At 36.6% G+C, this 26,798-nt stretch overlaps 3 protein-coding genes and 1 long non-coding RNA gene across 4 annotated transcripts in view; 3 read left to right on the forward strand and 1 right to left on the reverse strand.

The window, feature by feature from the left end:
- Nucleotides 1-26,798, forward strand: part of LOC127519796 (SLAM family member 9-like) — a 139,393-nt gene that overhangs the window by 102,781 nt on the left and 9,814 nt on the right. The gene's annotated exons all lie outside the window — the stretch shown is intronic.
- LOC127519786 (carcinoembryonic antigen-related cell adhesion molecule 1-like) overlaps nt 1-26,798 on the reverse strand; it is a 265,873-nt gene that overhangs the window by 102,011 nt on the left and 137,064 nt on the right. The gene's annotated exons all lie outside the window — the stretch shown is intronic.
- LOC127519745 (sterile alpha motif domain-containing protein 9-like) lies at nt 6,693-10,226 on the forward strand. The gene has a single exon (XM_051907248.1). It carries the CDS (start codon nt 7,800-7,802, stop codon nt 10,032-10,034), a length of 2,235 nt encoding a protein of 744 aa, XP_051763208.1. The 5' UTR covers nt 6,693-7,799; the 3' UTR covers nt 10,035-10,226.
- Nucleotides 18,154-19,229, forward strand: LOC127519925 (uncharacterized). Its single transcript, XR_007931979.1, has 2 exons — nt 18,154-18,328; nt 18,901-19,229. It is a non-coding gene; the product is annotated as an uncharacterized LOC127519925 (long non-coding RNA).

Here is a 26,798-nt window from a genome sequence, read left to right on the forward strand (position 1 = left end):
AGCTAAAGAACAAATAATAAACAAAATAAGCCACCTTAATTGCTTTGGCTGCCTGTTTGAAAAAAGAGAAACGATGAAAAATTAAATGAAATTTCACACATTTAATTGGCTTTATTTAGGGTGACCTAAATCCATTCTGACCCAGCAGAAGGTTGGATTTTAGGAACAAAAATGTAAATAAAACTTCAAAAATACATTTACAGCACATTTACGTTTATTTGTTTAGCAGATGCTTTTATCCAGAGCAACTTACAAATAAGAGTGCATTCAACATTTTGTCATACAAGTTAACAAGCCTAGTCTACAAAGCTACGTTTACCAGTGGGAACAGAACTGAAGTAAGAGGATTTTTTTTAATCAGTGGAGAGTTTGGAAGTAGTCAGGTGCATGAGGAACAGGGGTGTTTTCGGTTGTTTCTTGAAGGTAATGATGGTTTCTGCAGAATGGGTGGAGGCTGGAAACTCAATCCACCAGAGAAGAGCAGAATGGGTGAACATTTCTTGAGAGCGATTTGGTGCCATGTTGTAGGGGAACAATCAGGCATCGTTCATTCGCTGAACGTAGATGGTGAGAGGGGTCGTATACCTGTAGGAGTGAGTTTAACCGTTATAATGATAGCTATATTATATAACCATTGTATAATGATATAGTATTTAGTAGTAGTATAAAGTATTTAAAGTTATCTTCAAGTAAAAACACTTACTCAAATGACCCCACATTGACCATACTACCTGCTGTTTTTTTACATAGCTAGTAGCCCATATTGTGATATGTGATCCCATTTGGAGCACTACCCAGGCAGCAACAGATGGATTACTCACGGACCAGATGTGGGCCAGATCTGGGCGACACTATGGGCCTGTTTACACCTGGTCACTTCATGCGTTTTCTCTGATTGGATAGCTATCCGATCATTAAAAGACTAGGTCTAAATGCCCTCCGAAATGCATTCAAGATGGATATAAATCCGATCGCTCAAACCACTTCAGGAGGTGGTCTGGGACGCATTCCCAGACCACCTCCTCGCATTCATAAAAATACTAAAAAATAAACGTGTGAGAGCATGTTATAGGCTAAATAACATGTTATAGCCAGATATGACAGCGCTACTGCATCACGCATCGCCACAGATGAGCAGCTGAGTATCTATTCAGCAAGACAACGCGGAAACTGCCGCAAATCAAACTGAAAGTAAGTCACAGGCACTCAATAAAAGTCATCTTACCAGTGCTGTTGCCATGCTCTCTCCTATTGCGGTCTTTTGATTTTTAAATTAGCTGATGATCAGTAAAATGCAGCTCATATTTGTTACTTTCGGTGACGTAAACTCCATGAAATCTGCATATAGCGCGGGAATTGAAGATCGGATTTATATCTGTTTTGTGGAGACACATTTATGTGGTCAAGTGTAAATGCAGTCGTTTTTATAAATCAGATAGCTATCCGATCAGAGAAAACGCATGAAGTGACCAGGTGTAAACTGGTTGCTGTCAGGACAGTAATCCGGATTTGGTAATCTGCAAAAGTGTGTATCTGGATCAGGGTGATTCAATCCAATTTTGCTTTGAAAAAATGGCACAAAAATAAGATGGATTACTTGATCCTGAATCGCAAAAGATGGGATTTCCAAATCCAGAACATTCTGATTACAGATTAAACTTTCTGAACAACTGGACCCAGAGTTCTGATGACATACACCTGGCACAAATCTGCACTCTCATTAACAACACTACAAAAGCACACACTTCTCAGTGTTTTCTGGTCTATGAAGTGGACCTGTCAACTTTTAAGATAAAAAGTGATTCTCCAAAGTGAATTTCCAGCAATATCCTATCTCCTCCTTGCATATCCAGCTTCCAGTGACATTTTCTTTCATCTGTTAGTCTCAACCCATACCGGATACTCTCCTTACTGTAAATCCTAGGAAGTATGTGTCCTCACTTCAGTCATCTCCAATCCAAGATCTCCATAGTCATCTACAACACCGTAAATCCAGGTTATCTGCTCCGTCTCCTCTCTGCATCTGAAGTTTACCATATACTCACCTGAACTGCTATTATCTTTCATAAATCTGTTTCTGTCTGGTATTTCCTAACACTCATAATTTAGACATAAAATATTTTCTAATATTGTACGCTGTTCTCACCTCATGCAGCTGAAGTGGTTCAGTCAAAATGCTACATCTGTAACTGCATGGGAGGATAATATGCCGTAAGTTTCCCGCTGACATGTTGCAAGCTTTATTTAACATCACAACTGACATACTGTAAGAAATAAAATGATTATATTTGGACAAAACCTTCATATGGACAGCAGCCCAACTAAAGCAAACACTGATCCCCATGATGGTGACCTCAAACAAAACATTTTCAATAAGACATCAACATCTAAACCTCTGTTAATTCTCAATAAGAACTTCTGTAGACATGTGTCAGAAATAAAGTCAGTCTGGTTAGTAATAAGTGAAGCTGGTAATGCTGTCTGTGGAGTTGTTTAATCAGATCTTCAGAGATTTAATGTCTTTATCTTCAGTTCATCTAAGGCTGTGGCTGAAGAAAGTTGTAGTTTGTGTTCTTATTTCTCTTTCTTTCAGTGTTTGTTCACAGCAGGTGTTTGAATGATTGAAAGAGTGTTTCAGGAACATCATACTAACCTTTAAATAACATTCTACTAACATTAAGGAAACTGGACATTTTATGTTTTTGGAATGTTAGAAATCAACATTCCTAGAATGTTGAATTTTAAATCAAAATTAAGTTGAAAGAACATTTGAGGAACATCATACCTTTTAAAAACATTTCTCTAACATCAAGAAAACTGGACATTTTTTACATTCCCAGAACCAACACTGAATATTTGAAGAACGTTCTTATCTGACGTGTTGCAAGCTTTATTAACATGTAATTTAACATCACAACTGATATAACATATGAAAAAAAATGATTATATTTAGATGTCACTACAGAGAAATAACCAGATTTATTATTAAAGTCATGTAAACGTGCTTTACTTGCGTTGTCAGTTTACTGATTTGCATGTAAATAGGCAAAACTGGTTATTTTAATAAGCTGATAATTGTGAGCAATCAGCTGATTTGCATGTAAACGGGCAAAACTGGTTATTTTAATAAGCTGATAATTGTGAGCTATCAGCTGATTTGCAAGTAAACGAGCAAAACTGGTTATTTCAATAAGCTGATAATTGTGAGTTATCAGCTTACTGGTGTGCATGTAAATGTGCTCATTATTGTATCCTGGTTTCCTTAACAATCAAGTCACACCAAAGCACACCCTAGCAACTGTTAACGGTATGGTAAGTAAATGCCAGCTACAGTATATCCTCATGATAGTTGCTGGTCTAACAATCATTGTTGTTACAGCATTGGCATTATTATCTGAGCTGAAGAAAACTGAAGAATTCATACTTGGTGACTCCTAAGATTTAACATTTACAAACACAATGCACTTTATAACAAAGTGACTGTCAAAAACATGTAAATGTGCTCATAAATGTATTTCACAATGTCAGAAATGAATGTTAACATGTTCCTCTTTTAACATGATTTCACCCATGCACACAGTGGCACTAAAAAGTATATGGACAAAACCACATTGTCAATAAGAATGCATTAAACGAACTGTGTAATGGCGTTATGGCTAGAAAAAAAAGTTCTGTCATGACAACTCTCGAAAAGATTGTCATGGTAATGAATATGTCAATACGACATGGGAATGTCTTCAACAAAACACTATCAGATAATTTACGATTGTACAGCCAAAGCCAAATGGCTACCTTGCCGACTGGATTAACAACTAATTATGTGTGCCTTGGCTACCATGCAGACCAGTTTAACACTAGAAACATGCACTTTGTGTTCTTGCAAACAATAGAATATCATGTTGCAAGCTGATAAAAAAAGAAACTGAGCAACCACCTTAGCAAATATCATCATTTAAGTCATTTGATAATCATTGACATAACCTTAATGCTCTATTTGATCAATTAAAAAGCCATTGGAAGCAATACTATGAATGACAGAGTGTGCTCTGACACTGCATCACTAATTTGCACATCCAATGAAATTATGGTGTCATGTATATGCAGCTACACGTTGATGCTATTTCATTTTACCTTTCTCATCCATAGCTTAGACATTGTATACTCACAGAGATACAATCAATAGACCTTTACTGCTGCATGACAAATGCATAAATGCTCCAGCTAAGCAACTCCACAACTATAAACATGATGCTTAGTTTAACTGTATGTTCATTTAGGTGTGACTCAACAACGTGCATCTGAATCAACAACATACATTTAACATAGCTAATAAAAACATTGCTCTTGAAATAATTGAATGCATCATTATGAGCCCGTTTAAGCGCAATGTGTATCGTTTAAACTGTTATCGTATCTGTGAAAACGGCGTATAAACTGCAATGATATACAATTGACCGCTAGCTGCTGCATACACACGTGCAGTAGCTGACACTACTGCTTGATTCAGTGATTCACTCGTGCACCTGTTGACATGCTAGTTTAAAACTTGTAAAGATTGCTCCATTTAGAAATAAAAAAAAAAACAGACCATACAATATGCGCAGAGATGCAGAACAAAAGAGCATTCACTTATCTTAGATGTCGATTTCAAATGCGTTCTGAAGCGTGCTGCAAACTGCTACAGCAAATACTGCTACGATATTTGAAAAATATTAGCACAAGCTTATTGGCTGCTGGTTTCGCAACAACCAATCAGCTGCACTATGAGATAACGATGTGATGCTGGAAGATTGAGTTAGGACCTATCAGCCTGTGCCATCTAGAGTTTCATGACAGAACTTTGTATTAATCATAAATATATGCTAGTTAGAGTGGTCAGATTTAGCTCTTACTAAGAATATGCAATATATATATATATATATATATATATATATATATATACATACAGTATATATAGGTTCTTGGTGAATCACAGCTTTTACTACTCTGCCGTATTAATTTCTCTGGAAATGCAAAACAATGCAGGGTTTTAGGCTCTCTTTGTAAGCTTACGTTTGATTTAATGCTTTTGATTTCACTGTCACCCACCCAATCACTAAACACACAAATAACTTCAGGTTCAACCAGTGGATGACACAAAAGGGGGCAGGCCTTTTTTATTTTCATTTTCATGGCTATAAAATCGTATGTGCATCCTTTAACTGTTGCCAACCTTTTGATTCTCAACAGAAAGGTAAGACTATCCATGACTTTTTTGTAAGGTTTTGTTACCTTATGAAAGTGCATTTAACACTGAAGGGCTGATGTTTTAGGTCAAATACAATTTATTCTATATTCAATCAATAGTGCAAAGAATATCCCTAATTGTATTTGAAATGTACAGTAGTACTCTAACACCAAAAATGTAATTTTACATCCTACTTCATGACGATATGACGAAAATGTATGTTCTGCCATTTTTCACAAGAGTGGATGCCACATTGATAGGCTGTAAAGGAATGAAAATGTGCAGATTGGATAAGTAACCATGGCAATTGTCTACCATATGATCAAATGAAACCGTAATTAACCCTGAGCGGGAACCATTGCTTCATAACTTTAATTTTCAGAGAAATGTATTAACTGTTATTAACAAGACATCACCTCAAGAATTAAACCACCATATGAATGTTTCGTTGTCCATAAAACTTCACAAACAGCATTAGATTAGATTAGATGTCATTGAGCAGAGTACAAGTACAGAGCCAATGCTCTGTACTCAATTACCACGTTCACTTAGTAATGATTTAAGTGCAGATTTAAGCACATCCAGACAGAGTGAGTGTTTTGCAGTAAAGAAAGAACGAAATAGGCCTATATCAAAACACAGACTTTTTTATGACCCAGAAAATTATAAAAATGTGTTCTCACCTCATGCAGCAGAAGTGGTTCAGTCAAAATGCTACATCTGTAACTGCATGGGAGGATAATATGCCGTAAGTTTTCAGCTGACATGTTGCAAGCTTTATTTAACATCACAACTGACATACTGTAAGAAATAAAATGATTATATTTGGACAAAACCTTCATATGGACAGCAGCCCAACTAAAGCAAACACTGATCTCCATGATGGTGACCTCAAACGAAACATTTTCAATAAGACATCAACATCTAAACCTCTGTTAATTCTCAATAAGAACTTCTGTAGACGTGTGTCAGAAATAAAGTCAGTCTGGTTAGTAATAAGTGAAGCTGGTAATGCTGTCTGTGGAGTTGTTTAATTAGATCTTCAGAGATTTAATGTCTTTATCTTCAGTTCATCTAAGGCTGTGGCTGAAGAAAGTTGTAGTTTGTGTTCTTATTTCTCTTTCTTTCAGTGTTTGTTCACAGCAGGTGTTTGAATGATTGAAAGAGTGTTTCAGGAACATCATACTAACCTTTAAATAACATTCTACTAACATTAAGGAAACTGAACATTTTATGTTCTTGGAATGTTACAAATCAACGTTCCTAGAATGTTGAATTTTAAATCAAAATTAAGTTGAAAGAACGTTTGAACGCATCATACCTTTTAAAAACATTTCTCTAACATCAAGAAAACTGGACATTTTTTACATTCCCAGAACCAACACTGAATATTTGGAGAATGTTCTTATCTGACATGTTGCAAGCTTTATTAACATCACAACTGACATAACATATGAAAAAAAAAAAGATTATATTTGGATGTCACTACAGAGAAATAACCAGATTTATTATTAAAGTCATGTAAACGTGCTTTACTTGCTTTGTCAGTTTACTGATTTGCATGTAAATAGGCAAAACTGGTTATTTTAATCAGCTGATTTGCATATAAACGGGCAAAACTGGTTATTTTAATAAGCTGATAATTGTGAGCTATCAGCTGATTTGCATGTAAACAGGCAAAACTGGTTATATTTCAATAAGCTGATAATTGTGAGTTATCAGCTTACTGGTGTGCATGTAAATGTGCTCATTATTGTATCCTGGTTTCCTTAACAATCAAGTCACACCAAAGCACACCCTAGCAACTGTTAACGGTATGGCAAGCCAAACTGACTTTTAATCATTCTTAGGATCTTGATATCAACAATTACATTTTCACTAGTTAAAATAATGAAATTTTTACTAGTAGCAATGGTAATTTCTGATATCAGGAATTTCATTTCCACTAGTGAAGATGTGAATTCTTGATATCAAAAACGACATCACTCACAGAAATCAAAGTCTTGATATGAAAACATTTTTTCCTTGACCATTGTTTTGGCATATTAAGCCACATTAAGCAGTTTTAGGTGTTTTAGAATGTCCCTTCTTGTGTGATATGTTTTAAGTCCTCTGAGGCCATAGCTTTATGTCAGATAAAACTGAAATATAATTTGTTATTAGCTGAAAATCATCTTGTCCTCCACTGTAGCTTTTATATCACCTTCATGCTTTAAATCACGAGCAGTCACAAAACAAACACACTTAAATTTGGGTCAGTTTGAACTATACATGCTTGTGAAGCAGAAGAGAACTAGAGATAGTGGCTAAAGATCAAGGCTTGTAAATGAAAGGCTGCTAATTCAAGCTCCACAATGAGTGAGCTATAAGATCTCCAATGTGCCCTTGGGTGTTAATAATTTGAATTAGGAATATTACTTAAAGTTCTTTTGCTTTGTGATTAGTTCTACAAGATTTGTCATTGTAATTATTTTCCTTTTTAAACATTATAGAACTATTTTAGGAAAGGTCCTAATTTGTGTGGAAACAACGCAGAAAATCAGTCAAGGTTTCATCTGTAACTGATATTCAAATGGAGTATTATACCAGCTCAACCAAATATGGTGCTCGGATTGAACTCCAGACTGAAGTAAGGGATAAACTCTCTAATCTTGATGTTGTTTTGGGAAATATGTATGAAGATGGGGATATTGATCCTCAGCTTGTCTTGGAGAAGGAAGCAGAGTTCTACAAAGGAGCCCCACCACAATGGCTGAACTTCTACTATGCTGAGAGAAATCATACACCTTTTGTTAAGAGGGATATATACACAAAAATAACACAACTTATACAAAAGAAAAGAAAAATAAACTGTAGCACATCCAGTATTAATCTCTTTCATCAACCAGGCAGTGGAGGTACTACACTGGCAATGCAAGTTCTCTGGGACTTGAGGAAAGAGCTCAGATGTGCACGAGTTATTGATTCAGTGTCAGATTCAAAAGCAATTGCGCAACAAGTAATACATCTGTTTAATGAGGGTGCTTCACAAAACCAGAACACAGTCCTACTACTTGTGGACAGAGAGACAGACACAAATGAGGACATGCAATTTATCTCTGACTTGCAAGACAATCTGACTAAAAAAATAAAACAGAGCAATATCAATGCAAACATTCCTGTGGTCATCATTTTAAACTGCCTTCGAAAAAAGAACAAAACAGGAAAGGAGAAATTAATGTTGTGTACAAGCCTTTCGAAAGAAGAGCAGGACAATTTTAATGCCAAACATACAGAGATTGCTGAGAGACACGACAGACACAAGGAATTTCATGGCTTTAATATAATGCAGAGGAATTTCAGCCAAACTTACATTACAGAGGCCTGTGAATATCTCAAACCTTTAAAGACAAAAAGGAGACCTCGCAATGCTCAAATGCTGTCTTTTTTGGCTTTGATTAACTCATATGTCCCAGGTTCATATCTTACTGAGACCTTGTGCCTGGAATTTGTGGATAAGAAAAATCACATTTCTGGCCGTCCCACTTTGGAAAAACAAATGGGGGCCTTTGCTGATCTTCTGGTCATGTATTCAACACGTCCTGGAGAGACCAAATATAAGGACAGATGTATACGAATGGCACATCCAATGATCGCTGACAAGTGTCTACAGTTACTAACTGATGCTGGTGTAACCTTGAGAGATACGACTATAAAACTCATCTCACACTTATGCCCTCAAACAATCCCACCTTACTTGGTGAAAACAATCAAACATCTGCTTACAAAGCGAGAAAAATATCTGCCAAACGGTGAGAGAGAAGAAAGACTTCACAAGTTCTCCAATCTTATCCAAGATTTTAAGGAGAAAGAAAAACAATCAATGTGTGTGGGAGTGTTCAAACATGCAGCTAAGAAGTTTCCACAGGATCCATTTATTCCACAAGCTCTTGCACGTTTTTACTACATTGAGTTAAGTGATTATGCAAGAGCTGAAACCTGGGCGAAAATTGCTATTAAGATGGAACCAAATAATTCTTTTATCAGAGACACACTTGGACAAGCCTACAAAAACCAACTGAAGAACCGAAACCTTGAAAATCTTTCTAGAAAGATTTTACAGATTGGACAGAAAGCTTTTAAAGCTTTTGAAGAAGAGGCAGAGATCGCAGAAAAGGAACTAGAACCAAAGATCCAAGAGGACGGTGTGACTTTTGTCTCTGCTGTTTTTAATTACAGAGGGCTTTTTGGCTACATACAGGTGGCAAACACGATTTTCTACAAGCTAAAAAACATTAACCCAGAATGGTCCAAAGTGCTCAGACAGGAAACACAGTCTCCCAGTTTAATCTGCTCTGAAAATTGTAAAAAATACCAATCTCTCCTCACAAGCTTAAGGCAAAGAATTGAAGAGAAATGCAATTTTTTTGAGTCCTTTCTAATATGCTCAAAGCCAAACATTGATAAAAATGAACCACAGTACATTTGGACAGACACTGCCAAGTGCTACGAAAATTATATAAAAGAAGAGGAACAATTCAGCAGGTCTTTTGCAGGTCTGCTTTCCACTTTTAGTCACATAACAAGTGTTTCTGACTTGGAGCAAATCACAGAACAATGGAGAGAGATTTATATGAATTCGCAGTTTGATGGTGATGCTCAAAACTACATTCTCGCCAACATCATGTTGAGTCAGAAGTCTGCAAACTCTGAAATACTCAGACCAGTGCCAGAGCTCCAGGACATATTACAGAAACTTTGGGGGAGACAGAAGAAAAAACAGAAGCCCAGACTTTTACCTCTTAGTCCTTCTGCTGTTTTGGCATGATAGTGCAAAGAAAACAGGTAACACTCCAGACCTTGAAGAGTGTGTCCAATACATGTGGGAGTCATATGAGAGAAACCTATCAGAAATACCTTCGCTCTCGCTACCTTGTTCCTCTCTTCTTCCTTGGGAACAGTGGAGGATTGCAGAGACTTGTTCATTCCTCTGAACTACATAGGAGTAACCCTGACCACTTCTCTGATGTAAGAAATCAGACAGAGATCACCCGTCTCCTCACTGAAGAGCATGAGAATGCTGAAATCGAAAGTCTTCAGCGTATTGAAGGGGAGATCAGAAATCATAAGGTGTTTGCTTTTAGAGGTAGAAACCAAATTGAAGTTTCACCCCACAATCAGGCCAATGTGTACAATAAAGACCTGGTCTCCTTCTACCTTGGCTTTACCATCAGAGGACCTGTTGCCTACAACATCAGATATGTCAAGAAATGTAAGTTATTATACTCATAGAAACTTTTTTAGTATTAGTTTGTGTTTGTCTTTATCCCTCACACTCACAGCATTAGTTTGTGTCTAAAATAAAATAGTTGATTCTCTTTTTCTTGCAGCTGCTCAGTTTGTGGACAAACACAAGGAGAAAATCATTCAGCGTGTCAAGAAGGTGGATTCTATCATAGATGACCTTCGCCCACAGATTGGCACTGAACAATACTCAACCATCATAGCAGCTTCAACAAACGAAGACAAAATGAGAAAACTATACTCTATTATATCAGCAGAATATAAACTAAAGGACAAATTTTACCAGAGCCTTTTGAAAAATGAGCAAGACCTTATTATTCAACTTTGAGAAGGAGAGTTCCAGTGAGTTGTACAGTGTGTTGTAATGTTCTGAAAGCGATATTTGATAAACTTCAAACAGTGCTGCACTGTGCTCAACAAATTATTGATTCTAAATACTTCTGTTTTTAGTCCTAAAAGACTTTAAGATCATAACTATCAGTGTATTCAGTGTATTCAAGTTATAAGCATGGGTTCCAATTATGGGTTCAATATTGTTATAATGCTCTTTGTAATGATTTATTGAGTACTTTCTTTCTAATTCTATGTACTAAGTAGTTCGTTTTTTAAAGAAATTTCAGGAATTGTATAAATCAATCAGTTAAAAAAAAATTCATATACAAGTAATTTGCTGTTGTAGTAAGACTGCATTTATTCCAATAAAAGCAATGTTCCATAAACTCTCTTGGTTATACTTTGAAACAACAACTGTCACGTTGGGTTGTAGTATTTAATCGCACGACAAAGGAGATATCTTCAGGAATCTTTAATGGAGTAATCCGAACAAGGAACTGGGGAAATAACCGGGAAATAAACTACAAAACACCACCTACCGTTAAACAAAGCTAGACAAAGAATGGACTGAAACTAAGGGCTTAAATACACAACAAACAGGAGTTAACAAGACTAAATTAACAAGAGACACCTGAACTGAAGACACTAATTAATCAGTAACCAAGGAGACAAACAGGCAGGCACACAAGGAAAACTGAAACAATTAACAAACTAGAAAACTGACTATGAAACTGAAGACAGGGAAAAAGCATGAAAACAGATCAAAAACAAACTCAAAACAGATATAACCCTGACAGTATGCCCACTCCTGCAAAGGTGCATCCTCGCCCCGTACAAAGATAGTCCAACATAGGAGGGAGGGAGGGCGGGGGCTCTGGAGGAGGGCGTGGAACAGTCCAAGGGATGGGAGGGTTGGCGCCCTGGAGACTGACTAGGAGAGTCTTAGGCAGGGTGGCAAGCCTCCAGGGCGGTATCTGTGGTGCAGGGATCCAGGGAGGTGCGTGCAGTTCTGGGGCCCAGGGAGGTGCTGGCAGCTCAGGGAGCCACCAGGGTGGCGCTGGTTCAGGAGACCATGGCGACGCCAACAGTTTAGGGGGCCAGGGCGGTGCCGATAGTTCAGGGAAGGCCATGGCTCCGCTTCACGCTCACTACTGCACAGACTCGGGCTCCAAGATGTCAGCGCCATATTGGGACTTTGGTGGCTTCACGTCTCTACAGTGTAAGAGAGTGAAGGTGCGTCATCCATATTTTTTTAAAAAAGTGCTGATATTTGATTATGTTTGTTTTAGATCAGATGGACAGATTCACTCACACTAATGGCTCATTTTGTCCATTACAGATCAAGGCCTACTGTTATTGTACATAGTGCTGATGTCTGCTGGATCTCTGTTGACTGTAGTCGTGATGTGCTGCATCTGCAAGAAATGTAGAAAAACAGGTCAAAAGAGCAAGCAATTAATGCAGATGTCGAAATATCTACTTTTTTAGGCACACATTTCGATATAAGATTGAAAACTTTGTTGTTTTAACATGTATGTGATCATTGTTAATGCAGTCGAGACCCGGAAGGAAGACAGAACTGATTCAGCTTTCAAAACACAAAAAATGGTAAGATCATTTATGACTGTGTTGCAAGAAGTTGTTGCAGTTGCTGAAGCTGGTTGACTGAAGTTTTGTGTGCGGCATCAGACTGCCAGTGAACAGATGTTGATGGTCAGCCTCGGTCATTATCTTCAATAGGGAGCAGCTCAAAAAAAACATACTTTTATGATATTTACACTAAATGCATGTACTGTTTGAACCATAGTGTAAATGCTAACGTACTGTATGTTAGTGTTTACACAATTTGCAGACCTATAAAATAGCGCAAATCAAAACGCATTAGCGTGCATAAAATACTGTACTTTTCTTCAATAACAATAAAATATTACTGATAAATAATAATGTTTTTAAACTGTTGCATCAGCCAGGCTCCTGATTGAATGTATTTTTTTCTTGCAGAAATCAAAGGCGGAGGCTGTATATTCAAATGTCCCCAAAAGACGATGATCAAATACCTCTTTACACCTCTTTAGTTCACGTTTACGATTTACTGTCTGCCAGGATGGTCTCTCTCTCTCTCTCTCTCTCTCTCACACACACACACACCTTATATAACATTGTTGGGTTTGTTATGTATGAAATGTTGTTGCTCTGTATTATAGTAGATAGAAATGGCTCATTCTAAGGTACTCAAAACTTTCATTATAGATTCATTATATAAAGATTCATTATATAACGTCTTTATACACCACTGAAATCATAGTTATGTATATTGCATTGTGTTGCATTTCTGTCAATGGATCCTCCTAAAATTTACACATTGCACCTTTAAATATCGATCACACCCTTCACTGTTCTCACATAATCTACTTTTGTTTAAATAAATAGGAAATTGAATATCGTACACATAGTGGTTTACAGTATCTCACATTCTGCTGCACTGTATGAAAAAAACACATCTGCTATTATGTTTATACTCTCCATTGTATAGGCTACTCCATATTGTGTATATTTGATAAAGGTGTAATTCTGTATTGTGTATATTTTATATAATGTGTGCATATACTGTCTGTACTATATTGTATTGTATAAATCCTGTATAGTGTATATTTTGTATTGATTCTGTAGGCCTATGTGTTATACTATTTTGTGCCATGTATATTTTGCATATTGTAGCCTATATTTGAAAATTTTATACCTGTCAAGTGCACTGTCTGGAGTATGTACCCAAGACTTTCACCCATCGTATACAAATGTGTCATTAAATGTCAAATTGAGATGTGGTTAAAATTCTCTTATTAGTCCGATTAATCAAGCTGTCCATAAAACAATCAAAATAAGCTCTAAAATGTAATAAAATAACATTATAAAGACACTTGATATAATGTTATTTGATAATTAGTTTTTAAAGTATTTAATAGGTTACAATAAAACATTTGTAACTGGTCTGTCAAAGGTGTTTTGTGCATGTTTGAGCTAAGTTTTCACTGCATTTACACTGGTCTGACCAACAGGGGTCACCAGCGTGTGGCGATTCAAAGTTTCGAAAAGCTGTTTCAGTTTCTCCCATCACTATTATGAGCTAAATAAGACATCTACCTCAGGGGTGGTGAACGTCGGTCCTGGAGAGCCACAGTCCTGTGGAGTTTTACTTAAACCCAAATCAAACACACTTGAACAAGCTTATCAAGGTCTGAAGGGTTATATGGCCCTCCAGGACCGGAATCACCACCCCTGATTTACCTGAACACTGCTCTGCCTCCTGATGCCTGTTTATAATAATAATAATAATAATAATAACAACAACAAACTCAATTAAAGATAGATTACTTGGATTATTATCCTATTTGTTAGATTAAAAATTATAATTCTCATCAGCAAAACAACAACAACAGCACATTCCTGCAATAGGACCTGAAGACAGACCTTTACTGCTTTGCAAATACATCCTTCAACTGTCTCCTTCCAATCAAGCTCTGACAGACAGATTTGTTTTTCACAGTGGGTGGAAATAAAAAAAAAAAATAAAAAAAAATCATTCTATATCTATAAAAATATGATCATTTTGTTATTTTTCTCTCTCTTCCTTTCTCTCTTTTTATTATGTTTTTTGTTTGTTTGTTTGTGTTTTTGTCTGTAGATTAAAGAGTCTTACAAACCTGTTCAGAGTAGCAGAACAGAAAGAAACTCTTTACCTACAAACTAAACACTCGTGCTCTAAATACCCATTCTCTCACACACGAGATGTTTGTCCAGCTGAAACCACATTTCTGAAGAAAAACAACCACAGAAGGTTTCAGTTTGACTCTGAACTTTAAAAACTGTTACTGTGAGATGATACATAGTTTTAACTTTGTACTTTGGTTTTTTGTATAGACTAAAATTGAAGAATTGAATAAATATACACAACACAGTTACATTCCATTTTACCATGAAATGTAGATCGTCCACAATTGACAATATTCTTCAGGCAACTACTTTTCAAAAAGTATGTTGAATGATAAGAATAAAGAATATTTTCATCCACTGAGAACAGTGAAAGTTTTAATAAAGGTCAGATGAACTATAACATTATGCATCTGCAAATACAGCAAGTGAAACTAGGAGGTTCAGACTCCGTCATGGGAGGATTCACACCAGCTGGAGTGTTTTATTAGATCAGACACTGAACCGCTGAAGAAAATGTTTCACATGCTTGTTTTGTTCTGTTTTTGTTGCTGGAGTTTGGCTGGTAAGTTACAAAAAAATATTTTTTCCCCCATTTCGGGGTAATAAAATAGCTGCTACTGTTCAAATGAGACTTTTATCTGCTGTTATGTATCAAACAAATCATGAATAATATTCTGCAATGATCATAAACATCTACAAAGTCATGGAAGTTCATTAGTCAAAATGTCCAGGTCTCATTCATTTAAAAAAAAAAATGTATTTAAAATATCCAGCACAGTTAAACTTGTACTTTCAATCTGCAATAATTATCATATATCTGTTTTCAATAAATGATGTAACTTTAAACACTGATTTTCCTCTAAAGCAGATCATTTTAAAACAAATTATAGATTAAGGATGTGTTGCACCAATTATTTAGATAAAATCAAGGTTTATCTAATAATTCTGTTGCAACAACTTTAAACTTTGAAATTTGTCGCATGACTGCAAACGTTGTTGCTGTTTTTCATATGTGGGGTTAATGAATTTGTTTATAATGTATTAAATAGCCTGGAATACTTATGAATATGCAATGTACAACTGTGTGTTGGGTTATGTTATGTGGTCTTCTGTCCTTTTTTCATAAATTATTCTGCCATATCAGTCCATTAATTGATACTATAAATATATTTCCAGGCAATCTGTAAGCGCTGCTGCAGTGTTTTCTCTGTCTGCTTGATTCTGACAGTCTCTCTGTAACGGTAGCGGTTAGTAGTTTACAGTAGCAGTTTATAAAGACATTTTACATATTTATTTCCTTTAAGAGCTCCTGATGTCAGAGAGAAAGTTTGTGGTAGACAGTCAGAAAGGAAATTGTATTACCGTATTAACATTGTTGCTGTTTAATTACAATGGTGTGTTTTTAAATCACAGGTTAGAATTATAATCACTGATTTATTAATCTGGGTTTAACATTTGCCCCTGGTTTCACAGACAAGGCTTAAGCTAGTCCTAGTCTAAAATGCATGTTTGAGCTGTTTTAACTGAAAGTAACTTGAACTGACGCATCTTAAAATATGTCACTGCCATTGTTTTGTCTGAAGATGCACATCAGTAATGTCTTTTTCTCAGGTACATTTATAAAACTACTTCAATATCCTAATTAAACTAAGGCCTAATCCTGGTTTAGGCTAAGCCCTGTCTGTGAAACCAGGCCATTGTGTTGCAACTAGCATTAATTTTTTGTCTGTTGGTATCTCTCATTTAGTTTTGTGTTTCTGCTGTTCTGGATGTTCTCAACTTATAATCAAGAAAAAACTTCAGCTGATTTCAGGCTTTGTAAACCACCAGAAAACATTAATCAGTGTAAAATCTGTTCATCAGGTGTGTTTGGTGATTCAGTGTCAGTGATGGAGGGAGATTCTGTCACTTTATACACTGATCATACTGAAATACATGAAGATGAAGATATACTGTGGACATTTGGAGCTGAAAACTCTCTCATAGCTAAAATTAAAAAAAAGAAGCAAATCTGCCCCACATGTAATGTTTCTGATGTGAGATTCAGAGACAGACTGGAGCTGGACAATCAAACTGGATCTCTGACCATCACAAACACCAGAACTGAACATGCTGGAGTTTATAAACTAGAGATAATACCTGGTAAACATGAACTACAGATAACTGGAGCAAAATCATCATCAAAATCATTTAGTGTTTCTGTTCATGGTGAGTAGATATGTCATTTTGTCTAAACGTTCACATATTCTATTTACATATTCAAATGTTTAATCATTTTGTAGTTAGAGATGACATTCAGTGAATGTCGACACACTAAACATTCACTCAACACAAAAGTTATTACACTGATTCACTACAATTCACAACACCAAAAATAGACTGATTGTTGTGTTCATATTTTTGTTTATTCTCTGATGTTTTCCAGCTCATCTGCCTGTTCCTGTCATCAGCAGCAACTCTTCACAATGTTCTTCATCATCATCATATTGTTCATTGGTGTGTTCAGCTGTGATTGTGGGTCATGTGACTCTCTCCTGGTACAAAGGAAACAGTTTATTGTCCAGCATCAGTGTGTCTGATCTCAGCATCAGTCTCTCTCTACCTCTGGAGGTGGAATATCAGGATAAAAACACCTACAGCTGTGTGCTGAACAATCCCATCAGCAACCAGACTCAACATCTGGACATCACTCAACTCTGTCACACATGTGCAGATACGACAGAGCTGATATATGTGATTATTTACTGAACTGATCTGTCTTCTGTTGTAGATCAAACTGACAGATTCACTTACATTAATGACTGTCTCTCTTTTCCTCTCCTTCAGCTCCTCCAGTCTCAGTCTCTCTGATAGTGTTGATCTCTGCTGGATCTCTGTTGATTGTTGCTGCAGTCGTGATCTTCTGCATCTTCAAGAAATGTAGAACTGAAAAAGAAGGCAAGTGTTACTTTCTCCTTTTAAACGAATAATATAGCAAATAATACTTTAAAATATGCTCTAAATATTTTATCCAACTGATAGCCCTATTTTATAATTTAATTAAAATTATTCTTTTAATTTTGTAGTTAACATCCTTTCAATGAAACCATATGTGTAGTTATTGGGTTTGACAGTTTCTGTATATTTCACTCATATCCTAATAATATTATGATACTGCATGTCACTCTTTAGTCGTATCTCTCTCTCTCTCGCTCTCTCGCTCTCTCTCTCTCTCTCTCACACACACACACACACACACACACACACACAAAAAGATTCTGCGTTTCTCACACTGCATCAACCCTGGAAATTCAAAAACAGAAATGTTTTTTTTTATTTAAAAAAAAAAGAAGCTTTCCCCATTATAAACATACATGTAAATTTGCAGCTGGTGCTCAAATTAAAGTCTATATGAATGAGAACTTTTCTTGAGCTTGTTGAGCTTTGATACTGATTAAATATAAAATGTAGAGTAGACTTTGTTAAACATCCCAAATGAGTTTGATTTATGTGTAAATGTATATGTGATTTATGTGTCTCTCTAAATTTAATGATAATCAGTCTTTTGGAAGTTTTTGTATGTGGAAAAAGTTATAGACCCTATCATGGCAAATTATATTTGTTAATTCCATTTTTGAAAGCTCTAATAATAACATATGTTGTGAAGAACCAGATCTAGTTAAGATTGAATTCTGCAGTATTAATGCATCTATTATTGTTCAAGCAGCTGAGACTTGTGCAGAAGAGATCACTTACGCTGAAACAACATTCTACAAAAGAAACTCACAGAAATCAGTTAAGTATTTGAATAATTTCAGCAGTGAGTCTGATAAGCGCTTTTGATTTTGTCTGTATAATAAAGAAGCCTTCTAAAATAGAAAAAAAAAAATCATGCTCTGGTAAATTCGTTATGACAAAAAGTTGAAATCATGACATACTAAATTGAAAAAAAAAATCAAAATTATGATTTAAAAAGTCAAAATTATGAAAAATTAGAATTTTGACTTACCCCAAAATTATGAGTTAAAAAAAATCATAATTCTGAGATTACAAAGTCAACATTATGACTTAAAAAGTCAAAAATATCACATACAAAATTTAAATTGTGAGATTAAAAACTGAAATTCTGACTTAAAATGTTGAAATTATGTCTTATTTTGACTGTCATGACTGTGAATTTTGACTTGTATGTGAATTTTGACTTGTATGTCACAATTTCGGCATAATTCGTCAAAATTATGATTTACCAGAGCATTACATAAATCTCACACACAACAGCACCATCAGATGTTTTTAAAAGCTTTGTTACTAATATTATTACCTGGAATAATATTATTAACATATCTTGTGTTATGCATTTTTTTCAGAAAGTTGAAGAGGAGGTTTGTGTGGAATATGCACCAATCACAATGAGAAGATGATCAAACGTCAATCTTTTATGTACAAGACCCAGATTGTGATCATTTTCACAGGAAATTTCTGCAAACCGAGTCTATTGTTGAGTTTTGGGATTGTGAGAATCACCATGTTATATCAGGAAATCACAGCAGACAGAGAGTAGGATTATCCTAAAGGGGTTTAAAGTGTGATAATGATGTCAATCGTGTGGTCCATTGGAACATTTTCATGTTTTACTCTAAAAGTCAAAAGTGAAAAACGTAGATGCAAGCTACTCATTAAAAGGAGTCAAAGTGAACCCTGCTGTAGTCTTATTTAATCATTTATTCACATCAGTACAGAGATGTGGTTTGATCTGAAACTGCTTGTGCATGAGAATGCATCTCCTACGGAGGTTTGTGTTTGATGTCAGTTTGTGATTGCATCTCTGAGGTGTGAATAGTGTGTGAATGTGTCTGAGGTGTCAGACTGTGTGATGACAATTGTTTTCCATGAAACCATTGACTTCTGCTCTACAGAGAAGCCACTTTACTACAAAATACTACACTCATTAGTGATGATGTTTGACAAAGAGGTCTCAAATCAAAGTGATACTGCTGTGAAAAATGAAAATATCATATTTGTGTGCATATACATGATTATCTTATGTACTCATAACGTGATCCTGCAGTTAAGCAGTGCTACACTCATGCTAGAGCTGGAAATAACTACTGAAACTACACTCTCACAGAAAAAAGCTGTCACTCAGTGTTGGGTAAGTTACTTCAAAAAAGTAATTAATTACTAATTACATCATCAATCTTGTATTTAAAATACTTTTCTAATTACTCTGTCTGAAAAGTAATTTAATTACTCAATAAGTAGCTTACTAATTACTTCTTAAAATCCCTTTAAACCTTGACCGGATAGACAATAGAAAGGAAACTCTTTTAATAATTTAGTCAAACATGGAATAGTTTAGCCTTTTATAGCTTTTTAAAACATTTTAACTTTATTAAAACATATACTATAATATTTTTATTTACTTTTTAGTAACAAATAGCGATGTCACTATACCAAAAATCTAGCAGTCGGTACCGATACCACCAAAAGTGCACAATACTCGATACCAAAGTCGATACCATGGTAAAAATATATAAAAATACAAATAAAACAATGTATATATTTTTTTCCAGGTAGGTCTAATAGTAGTAAGTAAAAATACCACAGAAATTGAATAATCAAATATAAAATAACTCTGCATAGTCATAACTGTATAAATTAAATATAGATTAATCCTTATTAAAGCTTTTCTTTTGTTGTTTGATTATCATTTATAATACAGACAGCCAATAGTTGACAGTAGCATGTTTTAAAGGCTGCTGTCACTAAGACCTAATGGACAGAGACAATATGCTGTTACACATGCTGTTCACATTCACATAACCAACGCGAATATACGCCAAGACGGGCATTTTGACATAACTGTGTGTGTATTTGAACGTTTATGTGTAATAAACCACGAAAATTTGACACTCGCGAGAGGCGGCTATGTGTGTGCGCTTTGGTCGAGAACGCACTGACTTAAGACCGTCTCTCAGAGAGCGCGCATAGTTTTTTCTCTCTAGGACATAGCTTACATTTTATCGTAATGTTCTTGACTACTTGTGTCAAAAAAGTGAAGAAATTGGATTATTTCCAATTTTTCCAAAATTTCCAAAATTTCCAATTTCTGCAAAACAGCCACTCGCTTCTGCCGACATCTTCAGACAGCGACTACACAGCCAACTGGTTCGAAGTTGCGAACTCACGCACAACTGCACTACAGCTAACGATTTTAAAGAGGCAGTGTTCACTTTTACATTTAGACAACAAATTTAGATTTTAATTCAATATTGATTTAAAAAGAACTGTTGAACTAATTTACAGTATGTAACGCAAGTACATTATAAGTAACTGTAATTAAATTACCTAAAAATGAACAGTAATCCCTTACTTTACTTTTTCAGTGGATAAGTAATTTAATTACAGTAACGCGTTACACCCAACACCGCTGTCACGGGTGGTACCCTAAGCCCGAGCGACAGCCTGTAATTTTATTTCTGAGAGTGTAGTTTCAGTAGTTATTTCCAGCCCTAGCAAGAGTTTGGTGTATCCAAAATGGTCAGTGTTTATGATAATGTCTTTATTTATGTTTTTATTCTGTATTGTTATTTTACATGTTATTGATTTTCTTAATCATTTATATATTTCCTACTACAGTATATGCGCTGATATGTTTGAATATTTCCAAATGTAAGATCTTTTGGTGTCTTTTCTGTGCTGTAAGATTGAGTGGGTGTATTTTCCATTGGAATTAATAATGTACCTTTGTATCGAAATATGTCTGTCTCCATCTCCAGACAAGTGATAATGTAACATCTGCAATTTTCTCTTAAAGGTGTCAAAACAACACATTCTGTATCTAATCTCATCTATCTTTGACGTTTGACCAGTTACTCTGACCTAGCCATTACAACAACTATGACATAATGGATAAGTCTGTTTGAACTTTTCTTATTAGACTAAAACATAAGTTTAAGGAGGTGTAAGTTTCCTGCATATATATAGTCATTGCTCTTATTTTACTCTAGAATTTTACATTTTTACTTAATAAATGCCTGGATCCCATCTCATTAGTTTTGCATCAAGTTATAAGTGTCTGGGTAATTTTAAGAATAAATGCAATGTATGACTTATAATTCATGATTTACTGTATGTTTGATAGTTGTTAATCATTTATATTGTTTTCATCTTTTTTCAGGAAAAACTAACTGCTGCTAACAATCTTGAGCATAACAGGGCATCTTTAAAACATAAAGGTCCAAATTTAGAGTGTGAGATCAAGATCATATGCTGCGTTCACGCCACCTCATATTTACCAGAATCTTGAGATGACAACACGTGACGTTATATTCAGAGCTGTTCACGTCCTCGGACTGGAATTATGCATTTCTATGGCAAAAAAGACTTTTTTGATAATAAGCCTAATTGGCAAATACACTATATTCCCAAAAGTTTTGGGACGCCTGCCTTTACATGCACATGAACTTTAATGTCATTCTTAATCCGTTTAATGTGGAGTTGGCTCACCATTTGCAGCTATAACTGCTTCAACTCTTCTGGGAAGGCTTTCCACAAGGTTTAGGAGTGTGTTTATGAAAATTTTTGACCATTCTTCTAGAAGCGCATTGGCAGTGATGTTGGCGAGAAGGCCTGGCTCACAGTCTCTGCTCTAATTCATCCCAAAGGTGTTCTATCGGGTTGAGGTCAGGACTCTGTGCAGGCCAGTCAAGTTCCTCCACACCGAACTCACTCATCATGTCTTTATGGACCTTGCTTTGTGCACTGGTGCGCAGTCATGTTGGAACAGGAAGGGGCCATCCCCAAACTGTTCCCACAAAGTTGGGAGCATGAAATTGTCCAAAATGTCTTGGTATGCTGAAGCATTAAGAGTTCCTTTCACTGGAACTAAGGGGCCAAGCCCAACCCCTGAAAAACAACCCCACACCATAATCCCCCCTCCACCAAACTTTACACTTGGCACAATGCAGTCAGGCAAGTACCGTTCTTCTGGCAACCGCAAAACTCAGACTCGTCCATCGGATTGCCAGACAGAGAAGCGTGATTCGTCACTCCAGAGAACACGTCTCCACTGCTCTAGAGTCCAGTGTTGTCGTGCTTTACACCACTGCATCCGACGCTTTGCATTGAACTTAGTGATGTAAGGCTTGGATGCAGCTGCTTGGCCATGGAAACCCATTCCATGAAGCTCTCTACGCACTGCTCTTGAGCTAATCTGAAGGCCACACAAAGTTTGGAGGTCTGTAGCTATTGACTCTGCAGAAAGTTGGCGACTTCTGCGCATTGCGCGCCTCTGCATGTACTGACCCCGCTCTGTGATTTTTACGTGGCCTACCACTTCGTGGCAGAGTTGCTGTTGTTCCCAATTGCTTCCACTTGGTTATGATACCACTAACAGTTGACCGTGGAATATTTAGTAGTGAGGAAATTTCCCGAATGGACTTATTGCACAGGTGGAAACCTATCACGGTGCCACGCTTGAATTCACTGAGCTCCTGAGAGCGACCCATCCTTTCACAAATGTTTGTAGAAGCAGTCTGCATGCCTAGGTGCTTGATTTTATACACCTGTGGCCATGGAAGTGATTGGAACACCTGAATTCAATGATTTAGAGGCGTGTCCCAATACTTTTGGCAATATAGTGTATGTAGTAGCCAACATCTCTGTGATATTATGGTTTGTAGATATGGCTTGGGTCCCTCCTTCAATATGCGTCTGAGGGACTTATCACCTGATTCATCATTCAGAAAAAAAACTGAATCACTTAAAATAACAACATGTGTCTCCTCAACACACATTATTTTCGGAATCATTCATGTCTGGAGCACAGAACTGAAACTGTGCATGACTGTTTTCACACCGGTAAGTAGAAAGTTGTTTTTTCCCCCCAACTTCTAAGAAAAGTGACATGAAGTCAGATTTACAACTCATGCGGAAGTCCATAGCTGTGTCTGAAATAGAATACTTACCTACTATACAGTATGCGAAAAACAGTATGCCAACAGAGTAGAACAAACATAACCCCAAGAATTAACATTATACAAAAACAATTCAAAAGGAATAAACTTACAATGTCAGGAAGGAACACACAAACTCTACAAAAATCCCTCTTTTAGGAGAAGGAAAAGGAGAATCTGCTTCAGCTGCATGTTGCACACACCAAACAAAAGGCAGCTAATCAATCATTTGGTGCACCTGCATGGGGCGTGTTTTCAATAAGGAGGTTCAACCAACTCTGAGTTAAAACTTGAACATGGGAAACTCTGAGATTTCGGTTTCAGAACAGCTGAATTGAGTTAGTTCAATGGACTCTGAGTAGGTTGACTCTGAGTTAAGCGCGTGCACCACGACTATTAAAAGCCATGATCAATGGAGCTCCGATATTACGATTCACCATGGCCACAGCAGACATCTGCATACTTCAGAGACAATACACGTTTAATTCTTATCACTGTTATAATATCACAGGTGAAAACTGGCAGGTTAAAACAAAAAAAAAACGGTTAAAAAAAAACAGAAAAGGTTATTGAACTAATAGGCTATTCATTTTCATGGTATCCTACGGGCAAAAAAGTATAAAATAATAATAATAATTTAATTTTCCTTGTTTTGAAAATTATCTGCCAATAGGGTAAGAAAAATATGGCAGCGGCTATTTAGCTACACTAAGTAGAATTAGCATACTTCTTAGCAATAGATCCTATAGTAAGTGCAAATAGCTCTAGATGCTATTTACACTCAGTGAAAATAGTGATATATTCTATTTACCATGTAAAAGTAGTTCTATGCAATAAGTGTAAATAGTAATTAGATGCTATTTATACTTTATACTAGCAGATACAGACTATTTGCACCTCAGTATTATTGGACATTAACAGGATGCAATAATAACAGAGTGTAAATGATTATATTTATTAAAATTATAAATACTTTTTCCATTATTAAACACTCGTTAGGCACTTTACTTCCACTTTTAGAACATTTTCTTCATTTTTATTGAAAATGAATTCGAATGTGATATGTGATGGGAAAAGGGAGAAGAGCGAGCTCGGCAAAAGCCGGACTCCAGAGGTGGAAAGTCCAGGGGTCAGAAAGTAAAAGTCCTGCCATATTTTTATTCCACCCGCTGAAGCAGTGTTAAAGTTAATTAGATAATTAAGTGATTAATTGAGTAATGATTGACCATTATTGAAGACACCTGATGTTAACAAGCAGAATCACCAAAGGAGAAAATCACAATTTTTAAGTCACCATCGTGGAGATCAGGGTTTGCTTTAGTTGAGCTCTCAACCCTTGACTTTTTAATATAAGATTTTGTTTGGGTTGTTGTAATTGAGTTATAACAGCCAGACAAACAAAGAGAAAGGATGATCAGGTGGTGTTATGTTTTCACATAATCATTATTTGACCTGAACCACCAAACTCATTTAGAGTCCAATCTAGTTAGATTTAGATTATTGATTACAGCAGCACTGTGATTCTACTTTTTTTTAATATAATCCAAAAGATTTCTTAAAAGTTGTTCTGGTTAAAACAACAACAAAAAACACTTTCATTTAGAGACACAGACATCAAGAATCAGCCTGTGAATCTCAACAGTGGTGAGAATAATAAAGCATGTTGCAGTGCATTCTGGGTGCCACCAATCAAAATTCATCCATGGCTCCCATCATGCATTGCTGCATGAATAAATTATGAGCTGAATTGTCTTAGTAATTTCCTTTATTCTCACTATTTTATTTTTTTGCTACTTTTATGTGACTTTTTAGTAGCTCGTTTTCTAATGTTCAGATCTGTTTATCAGTATATGTTGCTTGTCACCATTGTTGAGATTCACAGGCTGATTCTTGATGTCTGTGTGTGCCTAATGCAAAGTTTTTATTTTTTAAAACAGAACAACTTTTACCTTTGGATTTTATTGAAAAAGCTGGATCTTCTGCTGTAGAATCACAGTCCTGCTGTAATCAATAAGGTAAATCTAACTCAGAGATTGGGCTTTAAATGAGTTTGGTGGTTCAGGTCAAATAATAATTATGTGAAACGATAACCAACACCACCTGATCATCAAAATTGATTTTCTCCTTTGGTGTTTCTGCTTGTTAACATCAGGTATCTTCAATAATTGGCAATCATCACTCAATTAATCACTTAATTATCTAAATAACTTTAAAACTGCTTCAGTGGGTGTAATAAAAATATGGCAGGACCTTTACTTTCTGACCCCTGGACTTTCCACCTCTGCCGGACTCGAACCCGGTCAATCGCGTCATAAGCTAGTTCTCCACACCCAACGCATTACTGCCTACACCACTGAAGCCTAATACTACTAATAGTATTAGACACTCATGCTTGCATACTATGTCCATCTTGCAAGCATACCAAGCCGACCTGCTAAAAGACCTGGGTGAAAGTGAAGAGGTGGGGGCAAATATGATACAAGAACTACGTCATTCAGCTGATTTAGCCACCAAGCAGACGGCCAAATCCATCGGCCGGTCTATGGCAGCCATGGTGGTCACGGAGAGGCATTTATGGTTGAACCTCACTGATATAAAAGACAGTGAAAAGACATTTATGCTGGATGCTCCGCTTAACCCCTCTGGTCTCTTTGGTGACGCTATAACATCGGTCACCGAGAGGTTTCAAGAATCAAAGAAACAAGCGGCAGCACTCCAGCAGTTTCTCCCCCGCCAACCCCAGGTCTCTGCGGCTGCTGGGCAGCCAAAACTGAGTACGAGCTCCTCACATAGGGCGCAACAGAAGCAGAGCGTTGCCACTTGTGCTCCCACTCTGAGGAGCTGGGAGGCAGGGGCAACATTCGCAGGCGAAGTCCTCGAAAGGCAAGACAGATCTGAGGACCGTCATTGTGGCTAAGAGGGCTTAGTCGAAAAAAACCTGACGCCAAGAAAAGAGTCCGGATTCTGAGGGTGGTCCCCTCCGAAGATAGATGGTGTTCACCACATTACACGGTGCCTGTCTTCCTTTGGTGCCCTCAGAGGGGTGCCCCGCCAACCCTGCCACAATGCCGGGGCAAAGGGGGTCCCTGCAAGTCACCCGAGGGTGGCTCATGCTCTCTGAGGAGAGTTTTGTCGCAGTCAAGCCAGTCGTTCCCTGCCGGTGCGTTGCTTCAGGGCACTGTGCTGACAGCACAAAGTATACCAGAGGCCAGTCTCGAGAGACTGGTACCCTTAGTACCAATATATCTCAGTGGGTCCTGCAGACAATAGAAAAGGGGTACGCTATTCAGTTCAGGACGAGTCCGCCC

Source organism: Ctenopharyngodon idella, chromosome 10 (genome assembly GCF_019924925.1).
Source record: "Ctenopharyngodon idella isolate HZGC_01 chromosome 10, HZGC01, whole genome shotgun sequence".
Lineage (NCBI taxonomy): Eukaryota > Metazoa > Chordata > Actinopteri > Cypriniformes > Xenocyprididae > Ctenopharyngodon > Ctenopharyngodon idella.